A 27,643-nucleotide genomic window follows, 5' to 3' on the forward strand; every position below is an offset into this window, starting at 1 on the left:
AAGGCAGAAAATGTAAAAAGCATTTATCAGTATTCTTCCATTTAAGAGAAGTATTTTCAAAAATCAACTTAATCAAAATTTGTGTTAAATAAAATCTTTCCTTTACTTAGTCAGGTATTGCCTGCTGGGCAAAAGCTGGTTTACTTACTAAAAGACCAGTTTCTACAAAAAAAGAACTGGAAATTGTATTTTACTGTTATCTCTGTTTACAACTTCATTATTATTGAAAAGAAAGGCGGGTGCCTCGGTGGCTCATTCGGTTAAGCAACTGCCTTTGGTTAAGGTCATGATCCTGGAGTCCTGGGATCGAGTCCCGCATCGGGCTCCCTGCTCAGTAGGGAGTCTGCTTCTCCCTCTGACCCTCCCTCTTCTCATGCTCTCTCTCTCTCATTCTCTCTCTCAGGTAAATAAATAAAATCCTTAAAAAAAAAAAAAAGAAAAGAAAGGCAATAGCATTAATCTTGTATCACAACAACACAAACCAAATTCGATTTAAAAATTTTAAATTCTAAGAAGGGAATGGTGTTATTTCACTTTTTATTCCTTAAAAACTGAAAACACTGCAATTTGCATTTCTATTTCAAACTCTGAGCAATATTTCAAGTTTCATTACAATTACAGGGGAATAATTATTTAGCATGGAAAACAGGAATAAGAAAAAAATTAAGATGAAATAAAGATCTGAAGATGTGTATCTAAAGAACGTTCTTTAACTGTGAAGCTCTTCACATAATGTTAACAAAGCTGGGTAGGTGATTTCTGAGAGGATTAAGATGATGGAACTCAAAACCTAGATGACATAAATCAAACACAGTAGAACAGAGTGAGCAGCAGTGTCTGGTTAATTGCAAAAGTTGTACAGTAATACTTGACAGTGAGGTAGAAAGATCTGCTGATGATGTGGATGTTAAACAAGAAAGGAACAACGATAATAAAACAGAAATCTGAGATGTATTTAGTCAATCTTCTCACATGTTCACAAAAATCCTTTCTAAATAAGCACTGAAATCTAAATCTAAAAGAAATATTTTTAAATGTCATTTAAAAAATACTCCTCCAAAATATGAAAGCGGCACAAATTCAGGAGGCTCAACAGCACTTACTTAACCCAACTTGAAAACACTATTCTTTTAACGTCTGGTTTTGGCATCCTTCCCACAGAATCCAAACGGGGATTCCCAAAACCAGTAAAAAATCGCAAGCTAAAACTTTTCCAAAGTAGCCATACCTGGATCACTCTGAAGGGCAAGTCTGAGAGCCATTAGAACGGATACACCAAGGTCGTTCTCAGCTCAGGGAGAGGGTGGCAAAGACAACACTACAGGACAGATGACTGATCACCATGCTTCCCCAAAGCCAGAAACCCCCCAAATCCTACCTTTTTAATCTTCTTGATGTCTGGATCCTCATCTTCTTGATTGCTTTGGTAAGGCCGCATTCGTTCCTTGGTTTTATTAAGAGCGATAATCTAGGACACAGAATTGGTCCATTTCGTGATTGGGGGAATACTGGCTTCTAGCCATTAACTCATAGGAAGTTATGCCTACAAGGTAGTTTATGAGATCCTCAGGAAACTTTTTCGTTTTCTTATCCATCCTTTCTTCCTTTGGTGCTAAGGCAGGGGAAGCAAGAACTTCACTGCAAGCATGTTTAGTTCTGTTGCTAACGTAAGTGCTTATGAGAAGTGACTGTGGAAGTGTGAACTGGGATTGGCTTAGGAGAAATGTTAGCCCACAATTTGGCCCAGTGAGGACTAGGTCAAGGCCTTCACAGGAGCTGAGTGGCATGCTGCCATCTTGCCTGATAATAGCTGCCTGTAATGCCCTGTGGTCTCCAAATGCAATGCCACTCAAGCCAAAGCTCCTGCTTCCCATGATGAGCCTGCAGCCTTCCAGGTACACATAAGTACAGCAGATTCATAAAATTCCTTGGGAAAATGGTAACTGCAAAAGGAACTTCAGAGTCTTGGGATTGATCCAAGCCAACCAAGAAAAGGTGAAAAGGTAAAAAGGATTGAAACAACCTGGGATCTCTTTGATCTCTAGCTCAGTTATGTGGCCTGTGAGGGGCAACCAAGACCAGATGGCCGGTCCAGTACACTTACTAATAAAATTCACTAGACTACCACTCGATTGCAGACTCTCATAAAGGTAAGAACCTATACAGATTTACTATGCAGACATTTAAAAAGAGTCATACTTGATTCCTCTGACCTGTCTTTACATTTTGTCACCAATACCAAATATACATTTCTGCCATTTTCTGGCAGAGACACGGGAAAATAAAAGGAGTAAGAAATAAATTATTTTTCCTGCCAACTGACCAAACAAGACATAGCTGCTACTGACAGTTTGGGGCTGCAATCTATATTCAGACTAAAATAGAACATAGTGAAGACAGATAAGCATGCACAAATAAAGATTGGGGAACATTGCTTGGTGCTGAGTTTCTCTTGTGGAGTAAATGCCAACTTCTTTCACTGAGCCGACAAGCATCTGCTCTAGCTTACTGTGGGAAAGAAAGAACACAATAATTTTTGTTTTAAATTACAGTGCCTGATATAGTCTTTTAAAATGCAGGTTTCTTAAGTTCTCTGTTGTTGTTTTTGCTATATCAGATTTCACGGTTGAACTGGGAAGTTAACAACACTAACGATATGGTGAACATGGTCTGCAACCTATCAGAAACCAGGTGGAATCAGCTTATACCCTTGCTCTGTGAACTGGAGGTGATGTACACAGGCAGCAGGAGGTGAAAACCCCTCACAGCATTCGGAGTATGTCTCAGAGGAAGGTAGTAAGGGAACAAAGAGGAAAATATCATCCAATGACTGTAAAAGTGACAAGAAAGTTACCAAGACTGAGGACCCTGAATTGTTCGGTCAATGGGATACAATTAGTGGTAGGTTTCCTTCTGTTCTATTCTTCTCTTTTGAAGCTAAGAAAATGCTAATGTACCCCTAGTCAGAAAGGGGGGAAAATCTTGTTTTCTACATTCCTCTTCAGTTCTTCAGTTATTGACCACTTTCCATGAGGAATAACAGGACAGCAAGGACAGGTACCCTTGGGTTTCCGTATATAGACAGAGGCACTTGTGAGCATGGGAAGACCCAGGCCCACCACCAGGGCTGCAGACACCATGACCATCTTCTGTTCTCACTTGGCACAATCTCATAATCCAGGGGTACAAGGCCTCAGAAGTTCACCTTCGGAGGGTGAGGGGTGGGGTGGAGGGAGGCAGGAATGCCAAATTCAGGAAAAAGTGTACCCTAGAAAATGTCATACTTTAACTCAAATGTGTTTTTCAAAATTCTAGAGGGGAGAAAGTTGGACTCCTTAGACATAGAAGCAGTAAAGTCTTCCAAACTTCATTTCTGGTCCTTCCTTAGTTGCCATTTGGGAGGTTAACTGAACCTATGACAGATCCACAGTTATCATTACTACAATAGTCAGTCTACAAACAATTATATACTACAGTCAGCTCTTGGTTATCTGATCAAATGAAGGGCATCAGGAGCACAAAATAATTAAAAAGCAGCATATTATTCTGATATTTTGTTGTAGCGTATTTACTCAAATCCTAACAGACTAGATACCTTTCTAGCATAGATCTGCAGTGTGACCATGTACATGTTGACAGGAAAGGAACTAAGTTTGGGATTAAAATCTTGCCCTAGATAGGTGTTATGTAATTATGAGCAGATGACAATAAATGTGAAACAATGGGGAAGAATCTATCAACTGGGAAGTACCTCTGATTTAAGTCTTTCAATTTCTGTATCTTGATCTTCAAGTTGATGCCGGAGCTGGTTAGCTGCAATTTTTTCTGTTTCTACGATCTGAACTAGATGAATATACTTCTGCATTAACACTTCCCTCTCAATCAGAATGTCTGCATAACTTAAGAGAAAATTACACAGTTAGTCAATGAGATACTGTTCTCCTGCAATTTCATATAGAACAGCATACATTATGTTTTAAAAAGAAACCATAAATGTAGTTTGTTGGCTAACTCTACTTTATGTAAATATTAACTTTTGGCTGACATTTGGTATCATTTAACTATACAGAATTCAAATCATCATTTTACATATCCTTTACTAAGCTATGAGTTCATTTAACTATATAGAGTTTGGATCATTACCATTTTACATATCCTTTACTGAGTTCATTTAATGAATGTCTGCCACCTACAATTTAACATATACATCAGAAAACTGCAAAGGAAATCTATTGTTTATAAAGAAAAAGATGCATCTTCTTTAACAAAAACTGAAGTCTTTGAATTGATGGTACACACCTGGTTTCCAGGGATGATGTTCAAAAATATTTCACTGCTATGATAAGTCACTAGCCAATCAGAACAGACCAGCCACCAAGTGGAATGAACGCAGGGACCATCAGAACAGGGACTGGCTCGAAAGAACTATGATGCCTGAACAGTGACCACCTGCTTGGCTCTCTTTAGGATCGTGAGACCATCGATACCTCTTTCAAAAATCAATAGAAGCTAATATTTCATTCTAAAAATAAGTGTAGATTCTTGGGCCCTAACACCATCTGCCTCATTTGTATCCATTCTTTTGGTGAAGTGTGGTAAAGGCAAGGCTCTCTCTTAGATTTTTATTGACTATGTAATTCTGTAGCCTGTGGAATTTTGCCTCTAGATCTTCTTGCACCCTTTGAGGTAGTTAAAATGTATGTTCCTCCATTTCCCAAATGGTCTAATAATAGTAACAATTAATAACTACTATTTATTAAGTGCTTGGATGTACCCTCTATATTCGCATTTCATCCTCCCAGCAACCAGGAGATAGGCTTTATCATTCCAATTGTACACAGAAAGATTTTAATCTTCACAGAGGTCACACAGCTAGTAGGTGGCAAGGCTGGAATCAAATCAATTTATGTTTGATCTTAAGCTTATGTTCTTAACCACAAGCTAAACTGTCTCTCTAATAAGAAATAGCACACTGGATATAAACAAGAATGTTGTAGCAGACATGTCTTGAGATATCTGCCCAATTTTGCACTCACTTACCTCTTACCTCTTCTTTGAGAACTTAGGCCATAGAAGCCATGTTTATACCACAAAATCTGTCCTCATGACTACATTACACTGGTCAAAAAAGAGATAACTGGCCCAAGCTAAACCAACTCGTCTTTCTCCTTGGAATACGGCATTCTGCCTCTTATTTATTTGCTTGAACTGATACGATACAAGCTTGGAAACTCTGGTTACCATTGTTGGGCAGCCATATTTGGCCATACCCATGCGAAACAAAGGGAGTCAGCTGAGAAACAAAGTAAGTAGATGTTCAGGAAAACAGAGATTAGAGAGACAGAAAGGTAATGACTATCTGGGTTTCTATCAACTTTCAAGTTTCTGGCTCCACATCCTCATGATATCTAAATATAATTTTTACTCTTGGGTTTGGTGAAATATTACAATTTCTGTCTAATAATCTTTCTGTAACCTAAACTAGTTTGAAGTAGGTTTGTGTTACTTAGAACCGAAAGAGTCTTAAAACAATTCTAAAATCATAATTTTAGTTCAATTATCTCAACATCTTCAGCACTTACATCATGTGTGCTACTAGTGTTAGAAAAAAACATAGTGTCAGCAATATTTTAAAGTCATTTGTTCTAAGAAATCACCCTAAGAAAGTAGACAGAAAGGCTGTGTAAGTGTAAGTGGGAGGAGGGTAAAAAAAGAAAAAAAAGAGCAGAGTCTTCACAGAGATATGCTTTTAGGAACTTTAAAAAAGGAGGAAATACTAGAACATGAGAAAAGTAGCTATTATAATAAAAATTCTGCCCTTTCTCACTGATTTTATTAGAAATATGCCAAATTTATTAAAATATATTAAATCAGTGTTAGGTAGCAAAACAGTATTTTTTTTCTCTTATAAAAAGAAAAAGTCCAGCCCAGATTGTGCAGCTGAGTTCATGCAGACTCATTACCAACATCTGTCTCCCTTCACTTCCAAGCCCCCACTGAAGTGCTAGGAAAATTATTTTCTGTTTAAAGAATGAAACCATAACAGCATTATAAAACAGGAAAATATGCCATCAACAGATCAGAAGTTGTAAGAAATTCCATGAAGAGAAAGACCAAGTAGAATCAGAGTGGTGGGAAATTCAGAGTAGAGGAAACCACACAAGGAGACACCTTGCATAAGCACGGTTCCCATGAAGGTGGCCAGAGCTCCAAGCTTGGAATCGACAAATTCAAAGAAACGGAGTAGGTAAGGTGATCATTAGGGTCTTTCATTAAACAGGTGCCTTTACCAACATCTGCAAGTTAGGCCTCTCCTCTTCCCAGTTCCTAAAGTAAAGAAATAAAAGGCACAACTGGCAGTAGTGACATGTCCTCAAGTCACAGCGCAAGATCTGCTCTCTGTAGAAAAGAGACCTAATGAGGAAGCTAGACTCAGAGAAGACACCTAATGAGGAAGCTAAATTCAGAGAGAACAGAACTTGAATTTACACCAGACCTCCACTGTTGACACAAGAGAGAACCAAAAAAGGATCAGCACTAGGAGGGACTAGGAATGAAATATATGTATTGTTTCTCTATTGTGAACAAATGACCACAAAATCCCAGGTTCAAAACAACACATATTTATTATCTCATAGTTCTGTGCATCAGGGGTCCAGGCTGTTTAGCTGGGTCCTCAGCTCAGAGTCTCACAAGCCACCCATTACGGTGTCAGTCAAGGTGCATTCTCATCTGGAGGCATGACTGGGGAAGAACCCATTTCCAAGTATTTCAAATTGTTGGAAAATTCATTTTCTTGCAGGTATAGAACTCATGCAGCTTGTTTCCTCAAGGCCATCAGGAGATCATCTCTGACCCCAAGGAGGACCCAGTCCCTCCTTGAGGGCTTCCCACTGATTAAGTCAGGCCCATCCAGGAGAATCTTCATTTGAAAATTATGAGAAATGAAAATTATTATGTGAAGAAGAATAAAGCATGCAAAGTAAATAATCTTAGATGACTTTTTTTCATTTGACAAGGACTTTTATTTGAATGACTATTTTGTGCCAGGCCCCATGCCAGGTGCTGAACTGATCTTTAACATTTTTGCCTAGATTATTATGGAGCCTCCAGCTGGTCTCCCTTCTTCTCCCCTGGCACTCTACCCCTACCTCTGTCTTTTCCCATTACAGCAGCCAGTGTGATCCTGCTAAAATGTCAGATCTTGCCATGCCTCTGATTCATTTCTCATAATTTTCAAGTCCTTTGATTCATTTAATTGGTTCTACCTAGTTTACTACTCTCACCGGGGCATCTTCTCAACTTTACATCAAAAAGCTTTCTTTTTTTTTAAATTTTATTTATTTGTCAGAGAGAGAGACAGCACAAGCAGGGGGAATGGCAGGCAGAGGGAGAAACAGGCTCCCTGCTCAGCAGGGAGCCCAGTGTGGGACTCAATCCCAGGACCCTGGGATCACGACCCGAGCTGAAGGCAGACGCTTAACGACTGAGCCACCCAGGCATCCCACAAAGCTTTCTTTAGGCATCCTGCTAGTAAACAAATTGTGACAAATCAACTGGAAATGCTTCCATTCGATGTAAGAACTTTCAGAGCATTGGTATTTCTATTTTACTCTATTTCCAATATATTTTCTATCTGATTAAATTAACCAGTTGCTCAAGTTTAAGAATTTCTGCCTAATCTATTTATTATTTCTTTTTATTTTTAATTTTTTGTTGTTGTTGTTATTATTCGGTTTAACTTCCACCAGGGGGAAAAATAGTCTCTTCACTGCCAAGTGAAATAACAAAGTTAAGCCATATAAATCAACATGATGAAAACCAAACTCATGTGTCCAGTACCAACAGATGGCAAGTTTGAGGTATATATATGTATGAGAGTAAAATACTTGTGTAATATTTATAATCAAAACCAAGACTCCACTATTCCATATGGGAGAAAAGGAAACATTCCAATGAAATCCTAAAGAGTCCAGAGAAGTACAGTATAAAATCATAGGCCTTTATTATTTTTACAGAAGAGTAAAAATTATATTAGCTTCACAAGAAATGGTTAGATGGGCCAGGACCTCATCCTAGCTACTATGATTGAAGACATATTTGCTACTTAGGTAGATAGACAGATGGATAGATAGATAGATAGATAGATAGATAGATAGATAGATAAACAGATGGATAGACAGATAGGTAGATAGATGAATAGATAGATAGGTAGATAGATAGATAGATAGATAGATAGACAGACAGACAGACAGACAGATGGATAGATAGATATGCTAGATAGATATGTTAGTGAGACATACATAATGAGAACTGTAACAAAACCCAAACTGAAAACTCATATTACAGGTGACTGAAGAAAAGCTCCCACTTGCTCCAGGATTATACTCAATTTTATTGAGACAACTCTCTGGAATCAGCATTCCTCATATCAGGGGCATCATGATGTCTTTGGGAACTGGAAAAAACCAGTCCTGGATGATAGTTCCCATCCAAACAGTGTTTGAGCACCGGCAGCAGCCAGCTCATCTATGCAAGATTCTGCCTCCCCAGCTTTACTCACAGCCACTTCAGGATTACTATCATCTGCTTTTTCTGACTCTCAAATTCTCTTATGTCGATAGCTCTACTTCACCGGCTAATCAATATTTGTTAGGTGTCACATTAGGGTGAGGTTCTAACCTATATCACCCCCACTAATCCCTTCTTCTCTCTCTACTGGTAGACTCTCTTCTCCTAAGCTTGTTCCCTTTACAATGAATGAAAACTCAAACATCTCTGTTAGAAGAGACCAAAAAGAGGAATAAAATTTAAAGACTAAAACTCTCTGTTCTAAATACTGCTCCCTCTTTCCGTTTCACGTTTAGTAGTTCATTACTTAAACATCTGACTAACTTTGGGGCAATGGGAAGTTGTCAATAACCCTTTCCAAAACACAATTAAATATAAAAAAACAAGCAAAATATTGTTATAAGGTAATACAACAGAAAGTCAATAATGGTAAAATAATCACTTGGGGGAAGAGAAATTTTGAGGAACACTTACTTCCAAAAGCAAATATATTTTATAGTACTGTATTATAAAACTGAAGAAAACATTTTATATCATAATTGTATTGATGATTCTTTCCTAACACTGACATTTTTATTTCTTTACAAATATGCATAAATAGTATTGGTAAAATTCTTTCTGATCACAAAAAACTCTTTAGTGAGAGTATATATCTAACTATATTCACTAAACCCAAATGGACTAAAGGGGTTTATAAGTTCTCATATCCAATTTCTACTACAAGGACTCTACATAAAATAGCAATGGAAACAAGTGTTGGTGAGGATGCGGAGAAATTAGAACCCTCATAAACTGCTGCTAGAGGAAATATAAAATGGTGCAGCTACTATGGAAAATTAGTTTGGTGAGTCCTCAGAAAGGTAAACATAGAGTTAACATATGACTCAATAATTTAACTCCTCTAGATACACCCAAGAGATTTCAAAACATATGTCCACAAAAATGTGTACACAAATATTCATAGCAGCATTGTTAATAATAGCAAAAAGTGTAAACAATCCAAACGTTCATCAACAGATGAATGGATAAACAAAAGGTGGTATACTCATACAATGGAATAGTATTCTGCCATAAAAAGGAACAGAGGACTGATTATGCTACAGCATGGATGAACTCTGTTAACATTGTGGTAAGTGAAAGAAGCCAGACACATAAGGTTGTATGATTCCATTTGTATGAAATGTCCAAAATGGTGGTGCCTGGGTGGCTCAGTCAGTTAAGCATCTGCCTTCAGCTCAGGTCATGATCCCAGGGTCCTGGGATTGAGCCCCACATCGGGCTCCCTGCTCAGCGGGGACCCTGTTTCTCCCTCTCCCTCTACTGCACCCCTGCTTGTGCTCTCTCTGTCAAATAAATAAAATCTTAAAAAAATAAAATAAAAAAGGAAAAATAAATAAATAAATAAATAAAATTTAAAAAAAAATGATAGGACACCAGAGTGGTTCAGTCAGTTAAGCATCTGCCTTCGGCTCAGGTCATGGTCTCAGGGTCCTGGAATCCAGTCCTACATCGGGCTCCTTGCTCAGCGGAGAACCTCCTTCTCCCTCTGTCTGCCACTCCCCCAGCTTGTGCTCTCTCTCTCTCTCTCTCTCTCCCCCTCTCTGACAAATAAATAAATAAAATCTTAAAAAAAAAAATGAAATGTCCAAAATGGGCAAATCCATAGACACAGAAAATGGGTAAGTGGTTGGCTAGGGCTAGGGAAAATGGGGAGTAAGGAGTAGATGCTAACAAATATTGGGTTTTTTTGCGGGTGTTGAAAATGTTCCAGAATTAGATAGTGGTGATGGTTACACAACCATGAGAGACTATGGACTCTGAGAAACAAACTGAGGGTTCTAGAGGGGAGGGGGTGGGGAGATGGGTTAGCCTGGTGATGGGTATTAAAGAGGGCACGTACTGCATGGAGCACTGGGTGTTAAATGCAAACAATGATTCATGGAACACTACATCAAAAATTAATGATGTAATGTGTGGTGATTAACATAATAAAAAATACAATATTTATAATAGCCAATAAATAAATAAATAAATAAATAAATAAAAGAAAAACCATTAAACTGTACGCTTTAAAATGGTGGGCTTTATGGTATGTGAATTATATCTCAATTTTTAAAATATTGTTTTTTTTAAAAAACAATGGAACAACCTCCCCACCAAAAGCAATATTTGCACTGCGTTATAATTCAAAAACTCTTTCTGTAAAAAAAAAATGCCATATATATAAGAACAAGACGAAAAAATGATGCAAGGGAATTTACAACAAATACAAGGAGATAATATCTTTATCGTACAAAGAGCTCATAAGCAAACTGATAAGAAAAACACCAACAGAAAAAATGAGCAATGGACATGAGATGACAATTCCTACAGGAAACATAGACAAATATTAAGAATAGCAAAAAATAGTCAATTTCACCAATAATCAAGGAAATGCTCATTACCCCAAGACACTATTTTTCACCCATCAATATAATGCAGATGTTTAAAAAATGATTCCAGCTTTTTCACGTCCTAGTGGAGAGAGATTAAATTGGTAGACACATTTCTGAAAAGCAATTTGTCACTGAGCCAGGAGCAGGAGATAAGAGGTGAGCAGTACAGATTTGTGTTGAAGGCTGACAGAGAGAAACAGACATAAACAAATCAATACAATAATCCTGTAGGGACTTGAAAAGAAATAAGGGGTTACAGTGGGAGCCCAAAGAAGGCAATGGTCAGTCCTTTCTACAGGGGGAGGAAGAGGACCAGGGAAGGTGATGCAGACGACTGAGAGCTGAGTCCTGAAGGACGAGGCTGTTAGTCAGACTGAAGAGGCCATGTCAGCACATTCGGATTCCTGGGTGTGGTGCTACAGCTGGACCCAGGACACGGGGGCGGGGGGGTGGCGTGAGAAGTTCACAAAGGTCAGCTCAGGAGAGGCCTCACAGGGACTGGATCACTGAATCCCAAGTTCGGGGATATAACAACGAATACAATTTTTTTTCTTAAAAGCAACATGAAAAATCATTATATGATTCTCTCTACCATTGCATCTGGTTAAAATTTTCTCTAATAAGAAGTAAATGGAACAGGGGTGCCTGGGTGGCTCAGTTGGTTAAGCGTCTGCCTTCGGCTCAGGTCATGATCCCAGGGTCCTGGGATCGAGCCCCGCATCGGGCTCCCTGCTCGGCGGGAAGCCTGCTTCTCTCTTTCCCACTCCCCCTGCTTGTGTTCCCTCTCTCGCTGTCTCTTTCTCTGTCAAATAAATAAATAAAATCTTAAAAAAAAAAAAAGAAGTAAATGGAATATAATAACCCAAATAGCTAACAGGAACCCTGGAGTTCTTCCAGGAGCAGATGTTCTTTTCAGAAAGGGCACTCTGGTACCCTGTGGAGGAGGGATTAGGAGGCAAACTTCGAAGAGAGACAGGTGAGGTGGCTGAGCAGTAAGCCATGCAACTACCGTTGACGCGGAGAGGAATAAAGACCAGATGTTCCAGGGCTCAAATCTACCAGTGGCTGAATGGATGTGAGCACTGCGGGTGGAGGGTGCAGGATGGTGCTGGCTTGAGCGATGGAGTGTATGTGTATAGGAGACTATACGAAGAAGGGGACAAGAAGGCGACATGGAGAAAAATATGTTTGGCTTTGGACTTACTGAGTATCAAGTAACCCTGAGCACCCAAGGGGAGAGGGTATGTAGATAGGTCAGTAGAGAAAGATGACTCTACACGTAATAGAGGCAATTCATCTTGCTGACTAAGGACACAGGCTCCGGGGTTAGACTGACCTTGGATTTGAACTTAGTAGGCTGGTGGCCTTCAGGAGGTTATTTCATCCTCTAAGACCCCAGACTCCACAGGGATGGTACCACCAACTTCGTGGGCTGTGTGACTGTTCAGTGAAAAGAGTACATGGTGCATTCAGCACGGTATCCAGCGTCACCAGAGCACGGGGGAGGTTGACTCCAGCCACCTGGTAGAAGGAGCCTTGGCAGTGGATACCCGGTCAGGAGAGAAAGGCACAAGGGCGCAGAGTCGTGACATTAAAGAAAGGGATAGAATACAAGGGGCAGTGAAAGAGGAGGAGAAGAAATGATCAAAGGAACAGAAGGAGAATCAGGAGTGAGTGAGGTCGTAGAAGCAAAAGGAAAGATAATTTCAAGAGAAGATTTAGGTCTCTATATACTGAAAAAACAAAAACAAAAACAACCTCTAAATTAGTGTGAAAGTGATGTGGGAGACAAAGGCAGAAGAGAAATTATTAAATTTCCTTACTACCTACAGCCCCTTGACAAGTCCTTGAAACAGAGTGACCTTCCTCTAAGGGACGCACTACCTCAATGCTGACACTTTGCTGAGGGCAAAAGGCAATCCTAGCTGGACACCCCACCCCCCCACCACCAGGATCCTGTAAGTCTACTTTAACATATAAAAATTCTTTTGGAAATTTCCTTTCTCTCTACCCCCCAAGATACGTGTTGGCCATCATCCCCCAAGCATATGGCCCACCGATAGACATCTGAAGGGTCTCCTGACTAAGGTTTTATTAGACGGTAATAAATGGCCTTTTCCCAACAATAGCTAGCCCCCTCAAGGTCCTGGAAACCTTGCTTCCAAAATTCCTTAGAGACTTAACGCTATCCCTAACCCTCTCCCAACTTGAAAGTGTATAATGGGCCGCTCCTCATGACCCCAGTACAGCTCTTTCTGCCCACAGGTCCTGTCCCCGTGCTTTAATAAAACCACCTTTTTGCACCAAAGACGTCTTAAGAATTCCTTTCTGGCCGTCGGCTTTGAACCCTAACGTCTTTCCTACATCAACAGCAAGGTTGAACATAATGTTACTAGTAAGTAAAAAGAGTGTGTAATCATACAATCTACCTACCCGTCTTATCTATCCATCTTATCTACTTATTTATCTAAGAGATATGCAAATGTATAGAAAAACTAAGCACCGGATTGTTACCAGTAAATACCTTTGAGGAAGTAAGTGGGCTTGGGGAATGGGAATGGGGAAGGACCAGCATATGAATGGAAACTATAACTTTTTACTCTCTCTACTTTTCATTGTTTGAATTTTCGTTTTTTTTTAGAGAGCTTGGATTTATGTACTATTTGTGTTATTAAAAACTATTAAATATAACTGAAAAGTTGGAGCTACATAAGGAAAGAAAAGCTTTGGAAAGTCATTGTTGACTCGGGCGACAGCAGTTTCCCTGCGGCAGGGACAGAAACCCATCAGAGAGGGTGCCTGAGCTGTGTGCTGTGTGCAAGGGAGAACCACCCAAGATTTCTTCAGAAAGCTGGGCGGCACAGCAGCTAGAGGAGGATGGGGGCCGAGGGAGGGATTTTAACGTTTTGTTTCAAGGTGGGAGAGATTCGTGGAGAATCAAAGAATACAGGAAAAAAGCCCAAGAGGGGTTGGTAAACAGATGGGAAGTATAATAGAGCAAGGGAATAAATGATGGAGCAAGGGAATGCGAGGGAAGAGACTCAGGGCAGAAATGGGCCTTGAAGCAGCGTCAGGTCTTGGGACGGGGAGAACCCGTGGCGGTGGCGCCCCCCGCAGGCGGTCCGGAGGGCGCGCGCAGACAGACGGAGCTCCCGCCGCAGTGTGAGCAGAAGCAAAAGCCCTGTGAGGGGCCGGAAAGAGAACCGACAGGTGAAAGTATTAACAACGGGCTGCAAAGAAAGCGATTCAAGCCCAACTCTTCCCTATAGAAAACAAGTTCTACGATCTCATCAAGTGAAATCTTTCATTGTTCCCAGACATAGTATCCCTTTTCTCTCGTGTTGCGCTTTGCAGGCTCTGAGGAAGAACGTGCTTAAGCCTCTTTCATCATGTCAAATCTGGAGGCAAAGGCCCAACAGAACTTCTTAGTAAAAAAAAAAAATATATATATATATATATATCTCAAATGAACAAAATCCACATATTCGGCTTTAAAGTAGTGATAGTCTTACTATAAGAAGAATACAAAATACGGCTTCAGGATTTGCTTTAGGCTATAACGGCCCATTTCTGATTTTTGATTTTCTAGTCCTGTCATTTCCCTGTGATACATGAAGCACTTTCAGCTTTTCTATGTAATCACTTTTTTTCTGATTTGTAGGGGATTTCTCCATGGACAGTCTATAAAAGAGCTGGTTTTATGGGGATGACATGATACACAGTGTGGCCTTTATGGTTGGACAGATTGTATACTATACACTTCACTCCAAATTAAGCCTCTATCTAAGTAAAAAGGATGAGGTTACAGGCACTAGATGTTTGGTGCAGTTCTATGTTGGGGCGGGTGTGTGTGTGCGTGTGTGTCTGTGTGTCTGTGTGTGTGGTTGTGTACGTTGTGGGGAAGAGGAGAACAACAGACTGAGGAGGGCGGGTGGAGAGAATGAACTACAGTTTGCCTCAGGCACATGTAATCAAAAGGACTACAGATAAAAACAGACCCAAGAGGCTGGATTAGGGCTTTCTTTAGTGGACAAGACTTCACTGAAAGAGTTAAGTGGAAGATTAAGTCTCTCTGATGGTCAAATTTAGGACTGATAGGGTGAGTGAATGGGTTTTGTCAAGCTCTTGCCAAACTAAATCTGACAGGAGCTTTATGGAATGGAAGGATACACCCAGTTCCTTTTCGCTTGCAAATGCCCTCTCCACTGAAAAAAGCCTAAGATCCACCTGCCACAGGCACACACCAAGAGGAGGAAGGACAGTCAAGGTGGGGGTCTGAACAGAGTTACAGATGGAAACATTAGAAAGCACGCAAAAGACACAGTAGGACAGTCTCAAACACTGAAAGCATAAGTTCCACGTTCCATGGTGCGCCGTGCCAGGTACAATATTCTCTACGTCTTCAACTTTTCACAAGTCCTCCCCTAACCTCAGCTTTGGTAGAAACCCAAGGCCAGCTTTCCCTCAGGACACACCTTACTTCTCTAGCAGCTTCTGATACTCATTTTCTCATATCTTACACAGCAAGGGCAAGGAGAGCCCTCAGAGGGGCTCCTCACGGCCCCTTCCAGGCAAGCAAACCCAATTCCCCACAGAGGCCCTTCCTGACCAGCGCTCATCATCTCTGCCCCACAATCCCACTTTCATCCATCATTTCTTCTCCCAGGAAGTGACACTCTGAGAGATGTGTTAGATAACCCCTGATCTAATACCACCTGCCTCCAGGTGGTCACAAAGTCCTAGAAGAAGTCTACCCTCCACCCCATCTCTGGAATACTTTCCAGTTCTCTTTTATTAACTGTCAGAGACCAGGTCCTTTGGGTCTTACACTTAGACCAGGATGGGAAGAGCTTTGGTACCTCCGCACACTAGACCCTTTTCCAGGCCATAACCACCTTCTAACTGCTGAGGCTTTGCTTGGTCAGTGTTCCACCAAATGAAAAGTGGAGAAAAAATGCTGTGGATGTTGTCTTTTCAGCCAATGAGCCCTGAGGACCTACAATTAACTGAGTCAGTGTTTTTGACTGTCCTAATGTCAATGACTAAATCAACCACAGTAGACAGATAAGACCAAGAGGACAACAAGAAAAATCAGGTTATTAGGAATGTCCAGAGTTCTATACTCAACTACCAAACCACTATGGAATAAGCATAGAACTTCAATGCTGTTAAAATGCTCTGGCCTTTCCTCATCCAGACAAAAATAAGACTGAGTCTGCTAGCAGCTTCCCATGAGCTGGTGCCAATAATAAGTGATGGAATGATATTATAAATGTGCCAGTGTTCTAGAAATGTAATATTGGCCAACTTCAAAAAAACTGTAAAACAAGCTTTCTGGACCCCGTCAGAGCTTCAAAATGAGAATATAATTTCCAAAAAGATTTTTCCTTGGGCCCCATCTAAGGAAGAAAACATGTAACTCAACATCCCGGAAAATGACCAAGAGATCCACTGAAGGCAAACTGGAGCAAGTAGATTCAGCTCTGAGGTACAAAAGCCAGCAGCAAGAATGTGATTTTCATGGCGCACAAGGACAGTATGCCCAAGCCAGTACTGAGAAGACATTCCAGGAAAAGAGCAGAGACCAGGAGAAGGGCTCTGAGCAGTCCCTGTTTCTATGCAGTGTCGGCAGGACACTCAGGAAAGAACTGGTCTCAGGCTAAAATAGTCATCAGTTAACCAATAGCTCAGACTTTTAAAAAGAGGGATTAATAAAACTGTAATTATTGAGCATTTTCTATTAAAAAAGCAGTGGCACCAGATTAACACCACCAACTATCCTTTCTAAAGGTGAAATATTTAGTCAACCAATCAGTTGTGGTAATTAGCCAAATGCCAAGCAAAACTGGCTGACAAATGCTTTCTCTGAATCAGCTTCTTTAACTTTCTGGCTCTGCACATGTATGAACAGTTAGAATGAATTTCACAGATCCAAGTTTACACCAAACACTCAACTTAAACTTAAATGAAAAAGTTGTTATCTTCCCTGATTTGTAAAACAAAAAGATTTAAGAAGCATCTCAATGCAAAAAGTCAAATATAAGAACTCAAGTATAAAGCAGTCCGATTAAAAAGAACTCATCAAAGAACCCAGTCCTGGGCCTTAAATCAAAGGAAAAGCAAATCTAATGGACCAGAAAGTCAGGACATTAAAAAAAAATCAATTATTAGCTAAATCTTCAAATCCACAAGAGAATTTTATCATTTGTTCACCTAAACCACTGAAGTGGTTTCTAAAGTCTGTCTCCTGACAAGACCACAAGTGCCCTAATCGATCATATGTCAATCAACACCAAATACTGACCCACACCCACATATATGACAAAGTTCTCATGATACAGAAAGGAAAAAAAAAAAAAACCTTACTTAAAATCTAAACGTTTTTGAAGTAATTCATACTCTGTATTTGGTCCACCCCAGTATTCGCTTGACAACTACAAAGGTAAGGTATTTAGGTTACTAATAGTATCTCACTTTTCTGGAATGAAAAAAGGTGGGGGGGAGGGGAGGAATACACATGTTTTAGGTTATTTACTTCATTTTAATTCCCAGGTAGGAAGGAATTACACAGAGATTGTCTAGAAAGAACCCAAGAGTTCTACCTTGCCAACTTGATACTTCTTTCACCTCTCAAGACCTGACCTTCTTTCTATAGCAAGTCATTGTACATTACAGTGAAGTCTGGAGCAAAACCCTCAGACAGAAACAATGAGAGAAAAGACAGCTGAATGGTGTGCCAGGATCATGGTGTGGACAAGCTGCCCCCAGGGCCCACTTGGAGAGCAGCATTTGGTCGCCAACCCTGTGCATCTCAAAGAAATATTTTGAAGAGGAGGAAAGAAAAGGAACTGAAATATTTTACAAATAACATCTACTCTCAACCCTGACCTTACATTAATCTATTTGCATCTTTGAATAGAGGAAAAGAAAAGAAATAGAAAAGAGGGGCGGGAAGAAGAGAAAAAGACAAGAATGAAGACAGTACAACCCAAAACACTGGTTAAAGGCTCTGGATTCAGATTGATCTGGGTGTGAAGCCCAGCTCTGCAGCTTAACGACTTCATGTTAGATGTTGGCCAATCTGCTTAATAATCATGAGCCTTTGTTTTCTCATCTGTAAAGTGGGTAGTTGTGAGGAATAAACAAAGCATGTAAAGCACTTAGCATGGTGCCTGACACAGAGGAGGTAGGTGGTCAATATAAAGTAGTTGAAGAAATAAAGAGGGGTGGGAAGGGGAGGAGAGGGATGAGACTTTCGGAGAAAAAAATCTCAAGGGTTCAAGAAGAGTCTAAACTCAGAACAAATGTCCCAGCCTCTTTACAGTCAATCTGAAAATATTTCTTGGTCACCTACTACATAATTAGCACTGTGCTTTGTTCAGAAATGAAATATCCTCCTCCTCACTCTTGAGGTGCATGCAATCCAGCTCAAGAAACAGAAATCACACATGAAATATGTAAAAAAAAAAAAATAAAAAAATAAAAACAAAAACAAACCCCTAAGTTGCCCTAAACTGTTAAATATTCTACGTGTAGTAATGCAACTGCTTCAGTGATTTGGAGAAGGGGCCTGTGAGGGTTACTTGTGGGGGATGGTTTCAGGGACAGGGGCAGTACAGGCATGAACGGGCACTTAGGTGAAGCAGGGGGCGTGTCAGGTGAAGAAAAAGAAGATGTGCCCCAGCTGGAGTTTTGCCATAGAAGCAGCGGGGATATGAGCAGGGACTTAAAGAGTGACCAGAGACTGGACGAGGGAGGGGACAGCCAGGAAAGCAGTGAGTATGGGAGCTATTTGAAGCAAAAATGGGCTGGACTTCAGAAATGAATATGAAAAATAAAAAAGAGGGATCTGCCTGACTCTCTTTCAGATTTCTTGTTTTTGTTTGAGGCCAAGTGCCTTCTTTCTACCTTCCTGGTATATCTTAGGAGGAAATAAAATCATACTCTTTTATCTCCCTAGATAGAGTCAGCATCACCCTTCTTGATAACCAGGCTGCCCAGGGCAGGGTTTACAAATGTGGGCTCGGCTGGGTCCGTAACCCAGCTCTGCCACTTACCAGCTGTGCGACCTCAGACTAGCAAACCAACCTTCCCGGCTTCATTCTCCTTCTCTGTAAAAGGGGGTAATTATAATACCCACTCTCAGACTGTCGAGAGGATAAGCAAATCAATACATTTAATAAATGCCTTAATTGAGAAGTGCTTAGAAGAGTACCTGGCACATAGGAACAATCGACAAAAGTGACCTATTGTTATTATTATTGTTGTTGTTATACATATTACTTTTCATCTTTAGCTAGAACATAGCCATAGAAAGCTCAAAGAATCATCTCACACATCACTAAAGACGGGGTACCAAGGGGAAACCCATCTTGGAATTGCAAGTTCTCCCAAAACTACAGCCAACAGTGAAAACCCCAATGCGAGAGACCTAGCCAATCCAGTGTCACACAGAGGATTTGAGCCCATACCTGGCTTGGTGAATGGCCTCCATCCACTCTTTACCATCCTGCTCCTCTTCACAGCGCAGCTCCAGAGGTTTCTGACCTTCATGGCCAAAAAGAACAGTAAAGTAATACTAGAGAGAAAAACAAACAAAGTTTAGTTTTATTTTTCAAGCATGACCGCATAGTATAGTATTTCCCTACAAAGGGTATATGTTTAAAAAATGAATCAGCACTACATAAATCATATTTCAAAATGTAGTATCACTCCCATTCCACTTGGCAATGACTTTGCACCTAGAAGATACAATAGGTTTCATCTTAACACCCTTCTGTAAGAGTCAGCCCACAACACCTCAGTAGATACAGAAAAGATATTCGATTAAGACTCTACACACATGATTAAAATTACTTACTGAAATTTCTAAACCTAATAAAGGATATCTAAAAAAATTTACTATATTTTACCTATTGGTGTACTATTACAAGCAACCCTTCTGGGGCGCCTGGGTGGCTCAGTCATTAAGTGTCTGCCTTTGGCTCAGGTCATGATCCCAGGGTCCTGAGATCAAGTCCCACATCGGGCTCCCTGCTCAAAGTCCGCTTCTTCCTCTGCCCCTCCCCCCTGCTTGTGTGTGTGTGTGTGTGTGTGTGTGTGTGTGTTCTCTCTCTCTCTCAAATAAATAATTTTATATAAAAAAAAAAACAAGCAACCCTTCTAAAATCAAAAATAAGAAAAAGATGGTAGTTATTGACACTTCTATTTACTAATTCTGCCTGGAGGGCAATATAGAAAAATAAAGGAAAAAAGGCACAAGAAATGGAAAGCAAGGGAAAAAAATCATTTTCACAGCTGATGTAATTGTCTATATTAAAAGCTCATTGAAAAACTATTAGAATAAGAACACTGAACAAAATAGTTAAGTGCAAAATCAATACACAAAAATTTATTGCCCTTTGGTATAATATCGACAAACACAAAGCTTAATTTTGAAAACACAGCATTTGCAATAACAAATACGAGTAACTGAAGACTAAGTCTAAGAAAATGTGTTTATCACCTCTAAGAAGTAAATTAATCTATAATTTCAATGTATTCCAATAAAAATATCAGGAGTTTTTATTTTTGGTAGAATGTGACAAACTGAATCTGAAATCTGTGCCAGGGGAGAAGCGTTCACTTTAAACCAGTCTATTTGAGGCCAGACATATTAATTACCAAACTGAGACTGTCTGGAAAGGAAATGTGACTGGAGAGCTTTTTATTATACGAAAATGATCAGAAAATACACTGGACCTGCCCAGGACGTCTTCCTGGGGCATAAAAAGAACCAGGTCACAGAGCTGCTCTAAGGGAGAGCCAAAGCCAAACACAGAGCTCCTTCTGTCATCCCACGTTCCCACCCACCCCCATCCCCAAGCTTTTGTTTATTCAATGTGACAGTTATGTACTCATTTTCTTCAAATGAATTAAAAACCTTCAGGACAATAATCCTAGAGATAAGAATTTCCAGCATAAGGGAAAAGAGAGAGAGAGAGAGAGAGAGAAAGCAAGAAACAGTCTCTTAATTACAGTGAACAAGCTGATGGTGACCAGAGGGGAGGTGGGTGGGAGGATGGGGGAAATAGAGGATGGGGATGAAGGAGGGCACTTGCTGTGATGAGCACAGGGTGATGTATGGAAGTGTTGAATCACTCTATTGTACACCTGAAACGAATATAACACTGTATGTTAACTAACTGGAATTAAAATAAAAACTTAAGAAAAAAAAGAATTTTCAGCACAATATCACCCAAAAGAAGAAAACTGGCTAAGAGACTTCTCGGGTTACCTGTACGTAAATCACCAGTCCAGTGAGGACTCTGAGTCATGCCTGCGCAGTAATCCACCACACTTCCCACGGACTGTGCTAAGCCCCGTAAATGGCAAGCTGTCTTTAGTTCTTAAACCTCTTGTCCAGCCAGAGGACTAAATGCTAGGAGCCAGGGGGGAAATAACCTGATGAAAAGGCCACAGAGAGTGAGAAGAATTGAGTTTAGCACTGTATTCAATAAAGCTCCATTTAAATTTGAGAGGAAAAAATCGAAACTCGGTAATATAACAAATCAGTGTCTTAAAGGTCAATCCTGTAAGTGATGGCATTTCAGTAACTGCTGGCTACTGTCCAAGCTCAGCTGTCCAGACCAGGGAGAGGAAACGCTTAACGAACTGGCCCAATCTATTGAAAGACTGCAACCAGCATCTCGACAGCAACTGCTACTCTGAAACCCAATTAAAAGCCACCTTTCAAAGACAGCAAGGCAATTATATTAGCAGAGGACATCCAAAGGTTAGACCATGTGTCAGGCATAATGATGATGGTTTTGAGAAGTACATGTTATATTTCTAGGAGTTCACTTAACAAATTCAGCTCAACTACAAAAAATTAAACAGTGCCTCTGCATGTACCTGCAAATTATTCATTTTTAACCACTCATCAAAGTTTTCTTTGTGTAGAATATTCTGGCCTCATTCTGATATGAACTTGGTATACCATGGATCTATGTGTCAGGCCTGGCACTTTAAAGGTCCCCTTGGGGATCAGAAGTAGCAGCAGATACCCTTGACAGTACCCTGTGACCTCAGAGCTGTCTGGTGCAGGAACCTGGAGGAGAGGTTCCAAAGTACTGGGTCACTGTGAAAGGCAAGGAAGAATTGAAACAGTGATGACCTTGTTTATGTTTTTAAATTTAGCATCTACAATGACAGTGAGTTTCTCTTCCTTTTCTTCTTAGATATTCTCACCTGTTTCCCAAACCCATTTCTCCAGGCAGATTCTCTCCCAGGTGCCAGCCCCATATTTCTCCTATTAGACAGCATTTCAGTCAGATCCAAAACTGAATTCATTGCCCTCCCTCTCTTCTTCCCATCCCCCAAACCTCCTCCTCCTCCCCTCTGCCCTCACAACTATTCCTTCTCCTCTTGTGTTTTCTCTGTCAAGTGAATCTTTATTCAATGGTTGCCCCAACTAGGAACCACAAAGTCATCTTCAACTTCTCCGTCTCATCACTCCCACATTTGGTTTCACTAAGGCTCGCTCGTAGGACTCTCTTCTGGCTTTTATTATCCCTCACTTAGACTACTGTAGCAGCTCTACCATCAGGTGACAAATACGACAGCTTTGAAATTCATTTGAAATTCCTTTATCTAAAGCTGACCTCTCTCCTTCCTTGTATCCTGGCCACTATGACAGCCCAAAGTGGAAGGTTAAAGGCACTTCCCGAAGGAAGACAGAATGACCTAGAGAAGTCCCGATGAGGTGGGGACACAAGGAGAAGTGTGGAGAGAAGAAGTGGTCAAGGTAAATAGAGAAATCGGGAGACGAGACACACATGGTACAGCTTCTCCCCACTCAGGGCTAAAATCCCAGAAGAGGGCAAGGAGTTAAAAGAGTTGATAACAAAAACCAAAGGCCAAGGAGTTTCTGTATCACTTTCCCTTTAGGGATCTAGAGGATGCGACCTCACAGAACGTCTTCATGCCCCGCCCCCCACTCTCAAGACAAAATGGGGTGGTGACTGCATATAGGTGATGACCATACCCCATAAATCAGCAAATCTGGTGTCACAGCAGTTGCGTGTTTAAAAAAAAAGGGGGGGGGCGCCTGGGTGGCTCAGTCGGTTAAGCGACTGCCTTCGGCTCAGGTCGCGATCCTGGAGTCCCCCGATCGAGTCCCGCATCGGGCTCCCTGCTCGGCAGGGAGTCTGCTTCTCCCTCTGACCCTCCCCCATCTCATGCTCTATCTCATTCTCTCTCTCAAATAAATAAATAAAATCTTTAAGAAAGGAAAAAAAAAAAAAGGCCCAAGTTTTGAGGTTTGCTGTCCAAAGCCTGACTAGCTTCTAAGCAGTGTGGACAGTCCCAAGGACACTGTGGAGGACCACGGAGGGAAGGGCATTATCAAAACTTCCTGTGGGATAAGGTAAGGGGTATAAAGGCCGAGCAAGAGCCACGGTGGGACCACTTAGGCAATACGGACAACCAGGCCCTGACTGACCTGGGAGAAAACAGACTGCAAGTTAGAGCAGCCATGAACTTCAGCAACGGCTGCCAACAGGTGGCCCAGGCAGAGCGGGAACACCTCCAGACCACAGTCGGCATCAGCAAGGGCTGCCCCGACCTGTGACTCACACACACACACACACACACACACACACGCGCCCTCAAGGCCATGTGAGACTCCCATTTACTGAGACGCCGTCTCAGTGGGGTGCAGAGAGAAAAACGAATTACGAAAAGAGATTTTCCACATTACTGGAGCAGACTGAGTTTCCTACTCTCAACGAAATGTAGCTTCTTTTTTCTCCACTTATTAAGTGGAGAGGCGGTCTTAAGGAGAAGGTCGGGTCAAATTTAGAAAAATATTTTCTTTGCACATCTAAGTGTAGTGCAGATCAATCTGCGACCCCAATTCCAGTCTTATCCAACTCCCTCCATCCAAAACACGGTGGCCAGAATCTTTCTAAAAGATAAATCAAGCTTCCCATGTCTGCTTACAAACCCTTACTGGTGTTCTCAAACACTAAGAGCCAATCTTCTGCAGGCTGAAAATGCCCTTCCCTAATCGGTTCCATTCTCCATCTTTCACCTTGCTTCTGTCTGTTTCCTTCACGGCATGCCACGCCCCGGCCACACCGAGGGATCGCTCCCACCAGAAGACAAGCTCTTTCCTCAGCCTCACCTTACTGACAGAATTCCGGGTGTGAATCCTGACTCCCCAGGTGGTAATTCAAGAACTTGGGCAAGTCACACAACTCTCCTGAGCCTGAGTTTCCTCGGCAGACGATGGCGTAGACCTGACAGGATCAAACGAGCTGACGCGCAGTGTCTGGCACAGTAGGCGCTTCGCAAGTGTTCATTCCTCTCTCTCAGCGTATCTTTGTCTTGACGCACCTCGTTTCTTCTTTCCTCCCCAGCCTCTTCTCCACCTACAGGTTCTTACCAAACTTTCATGACTCATGTCACCGAAATGTCAGTCCTCTAAGAATCCTTCCCCGGTATCTTCTGGCAAGAAGGAGTCACTCTGTCCTCTGGGCTTCAGTAACACCGTGTACCCTCTCACATCACCTTCAAGTTGTCCTCCTGTGTGTCTCTCTTTCCTGACATCCTGGTCCTTTTGTACCCTTGATCCTAGCACTGTGCTAGGCACGCACAAAGCCCCCAGTACTGTTTGATAAACGAATAATCATCAGTAAAGAAACATGAGGGCTAATTAAACTAACAAATTTGTTTCAAACAGCCACAGGTGATGATAAATTTCATGACTTTATAATCATATCCAGGTGGCCATCCAGAGAAGGGATTTAAAAAGACTGCTTAAACTACCAATATATCTTTTTATCCTAAGTATGGAAAGTCAGAACACCATGATGATCTCACAAACACCCAGGAGAGCAGTAAGAACAGATACCATAGGTTGGCAGATTCACCAAAGAGTCTTACCTCTTACCTACAATGACCATAAAAATGCCAGAAAGAACATAATGAACAGACCTAGCACATTTAAATGTTCGGGGTCTTTCTGGTATCTCTTGTAGCTTTGTATGAATTTTCATTTTTCTGGTTGTTATTATAATGGGTTTGCTGCTGTTTATGTTATGTGTTTTTGCAGTGAGTACAAATGTAACCCAATATGAAAACACAAGCTCACTTAAAACTCTCGCCCTTAACCTCCTGCAAGTTAGAAACAAATTTATAGCTAACAGTGGCAATTGCTGAGGAATAGGACTATAGGACCACTTCCACTTTCTACATTTCTATACTGTTCAAACCACAATAAACACATACAGCTATATAGCCAAAAAAAAAAAATATGTTCATTCCATTTTTAAATTGTTGGAGTCACTTACAACAGACACATTCAGCTATATAATCAACAATAAAGACACCTATTTTAAAAACTATGTTCACATCTTTATAATAGAACCTATATATCTAGAAAAAGTAAATTACATTGGTCAAATCAGTGATGTTCAAGGCAGATTAAAAACTACCGTGGTTTTTTAAAAAGTATACAGCAGAAAAATAACTTCTTTTTAAAAATGCTGTTGCATGCCTATTATTATTTGGATGGTACTGCAGGATTTTAAATTACTACATATATTCTTGAAATTTTTCACTTTTAGATTAAGAGAACCAACACCAACCCTCTGTCTTCAGCCACTGGAGTCAGAAAATCCTCCTGGTATCCCTTTCCCACTGCCCCTGCCAAGGAGGAGGGATAGGAGATGCCCCGCAAGAACCCACGGTGGTCTTCTCCTCCGGGCCTCCCAGTAGCAATGACCCTGCAAGTCAGACACAGGATGGATAAAGGAATGGGTGCCTTCCAAATTGTCCCTGGATGGGTGACTTACACCCATGGGACTAGGGATCCTGATGGCCAGCAGCCTGGGGGGCAGTGCCTCTGGGATCACAGCAAGGATCTAACATGGGATGGAGCTCTCCAACCTCACCAGGCCTTGGGGTCTGGCCTCTGAGTCCCTGGGAATGTGAACAATACTATTCGGTGGCCCTTTGCAGCATAGAGTGTATTTCTCCCCATTACCCTCATGGGTTGCTATGGCCATCCAGTCAAAGGGGAGACTCCAAGTGCTTCAGGATGTAGAGAGAAAGCTGTGTACAGCAGTCTAGGTCCATTTCCATAGTGATAATAAAGTATGCAGTCCTGTTATTCTTCCTGTGATTCAATACCTCCTGCTCTTTCTCGTTCTTTCTGTAACTGCTTGTAGAGTGGAAATGAAATACATCCGAAACACTTGCTATACTGATGCAATTGAGCTTTATGTGCTCTATACTACTCCCTTTGACTCTAAGGAGCTCAACTTCACCCAACCTGACAATGAGCTATCTCTAACATGCACAGGAACTCCAAATAATGTTTTCCTAGCATATGACTGGCCCTTCGAAGAGAAAAGTAGCCCATCCCCGAGCCCTAGAGGCACAGACAGATCCTTCTAAATCTGCCACATTGCCATGGCCCTAGCATGAGAAATCAGAAGACAGATGGAAAATAACAGTTAGGTGGACATAAAAAAGGGGGAAATACTTCATGTTTATTTTTTTTTTAAGATTTTATTTATTTATTTGAGAGAGAGAATGAGAGACAGAGAGCACGAGAGGGAAGAGGGTCAGAGGGAGAAGCAGACTCCCCGCTGAGTAGGGAGTCCAATGCGGGACTCGATCCCGGGACTCCAGGATCATGACCTGAGCCGAAGGCAGTCGCTTAACCAACTGAGCCACCCAGGCGCCCAATACTTCATGTTTCTTGATACCATTCTCCTCCTCAAATTGTCACTCCCTGGTATTCCTGTCATTGAGATGTCACTTGTAAGGTACCTCTCCGCCCACAGCATCTGCTCACCATTGTGCCAGCCGGTGGGGCACTAACTGAAGAGAAGTCTAAAGCTTTATGCCCTTAACCCAGCTCCAGCGGATCTAGGAGAGAAAACATTTCACTCGCCTGCCTTGGTGATTGTTTTTATCTCCTGGGATCATTTCTTTACCACAGCTCTATCCCATAGGCACTTTTAGCTCCAAAGAAGATTCTGTGTAAATGAAAGGAGGCTGGTTTCCCAACTACTTTAGAGACTCCATCTTTTCATATCACAGTTATATGGTGAAGCTCTTCATTGTTAAAACATATGTCAAATCATCCAACTACCTCCTCCAGGTGTTCTTAGAAACAAAGATCTAAGATGCTGAAGGCTTTCCTCCTCCCTATTGGTTTACTTCCTTTTTAACGCTGAGATTCAGAGACCTTGCCATGGGCATATTCACTTCAGTGCAAGCCGACTTCACAGATACACCCCAGCATCTGAGCCTGCAGTGCGATTCGGCAGAAAGAGCCCCGGCTAGAAGGTGGGACATCAGGTTTTTCCTCTTGCCTCTGGAGATGAAGTATGAACTGTGGTAAGTTCTTGTGCTCATTTTGTTCTTGAACCAAGGTGAAGACAAGGCCACTTCTCCTACTAACCCCCAAGGTAAAGATCAAATGCAATCATATATATCAAAGTACCTTGAGAGGCATGAAGCACATCTTATCATTGTTGTGGGAGTGGAATTGCCAAATCTCACTTGGGAACCTGTCATCTCAAGTCTGCCTAGGACACTGGACTTGGTCCAGATCCACAAATCTGGGTAATTCAAATGTCCCT

General features: G+C 41.3%; 1 protein-coding gene across 5 annotated transcripts in view; it reads right to left on the reverse strand.

The window, feature by feature from the left end:
* Nucleotides 1–27,643, reverse strand: part of RASGRF2 (Ras protein specific guanine nucleotide releasing factor 2) — a 235,114-nt gene that overhangs the window by 148,100 nt on the left and 59,371 nt on the right. For all 5 annotated transcript variants that reach the window (XM_081826629.1, XM_081826628.1, XM_081826627.1 and 2 more), the window contains exons 2-4: nt 19,478–19,584; nt 3,752–3,899; nt 1,379–1,468 (exon numbers count right to left, since the gene is read on the reverse strand). In XM_081826629.1, coding sequence (XP_081682755.1) covers nt 1,379–1,468; nt 3,752–3,899; nt 19,478–19,584 — 345 coding nt within the window. The remainder of the gene's footprint in view (nt 1–1,378; nt 1,469–3,751; nt 3,900–19,477; nt 19,585–27,643) is intronic.

Source organism: Leptonychotes weddellii, chromosome 7 (genome assembly GCF_054177405.1).
Source record: "Leptonychotes weddellii isolate Sample4059 chromosome 7, ASM5417740v2, whole genome shotgun sequence".
NCBI lineage: Eukaryota > Metazoa > Chordata > Mammalia > Carnivora > Phocidae > Leptonychotes > Leptonychotes weddellii.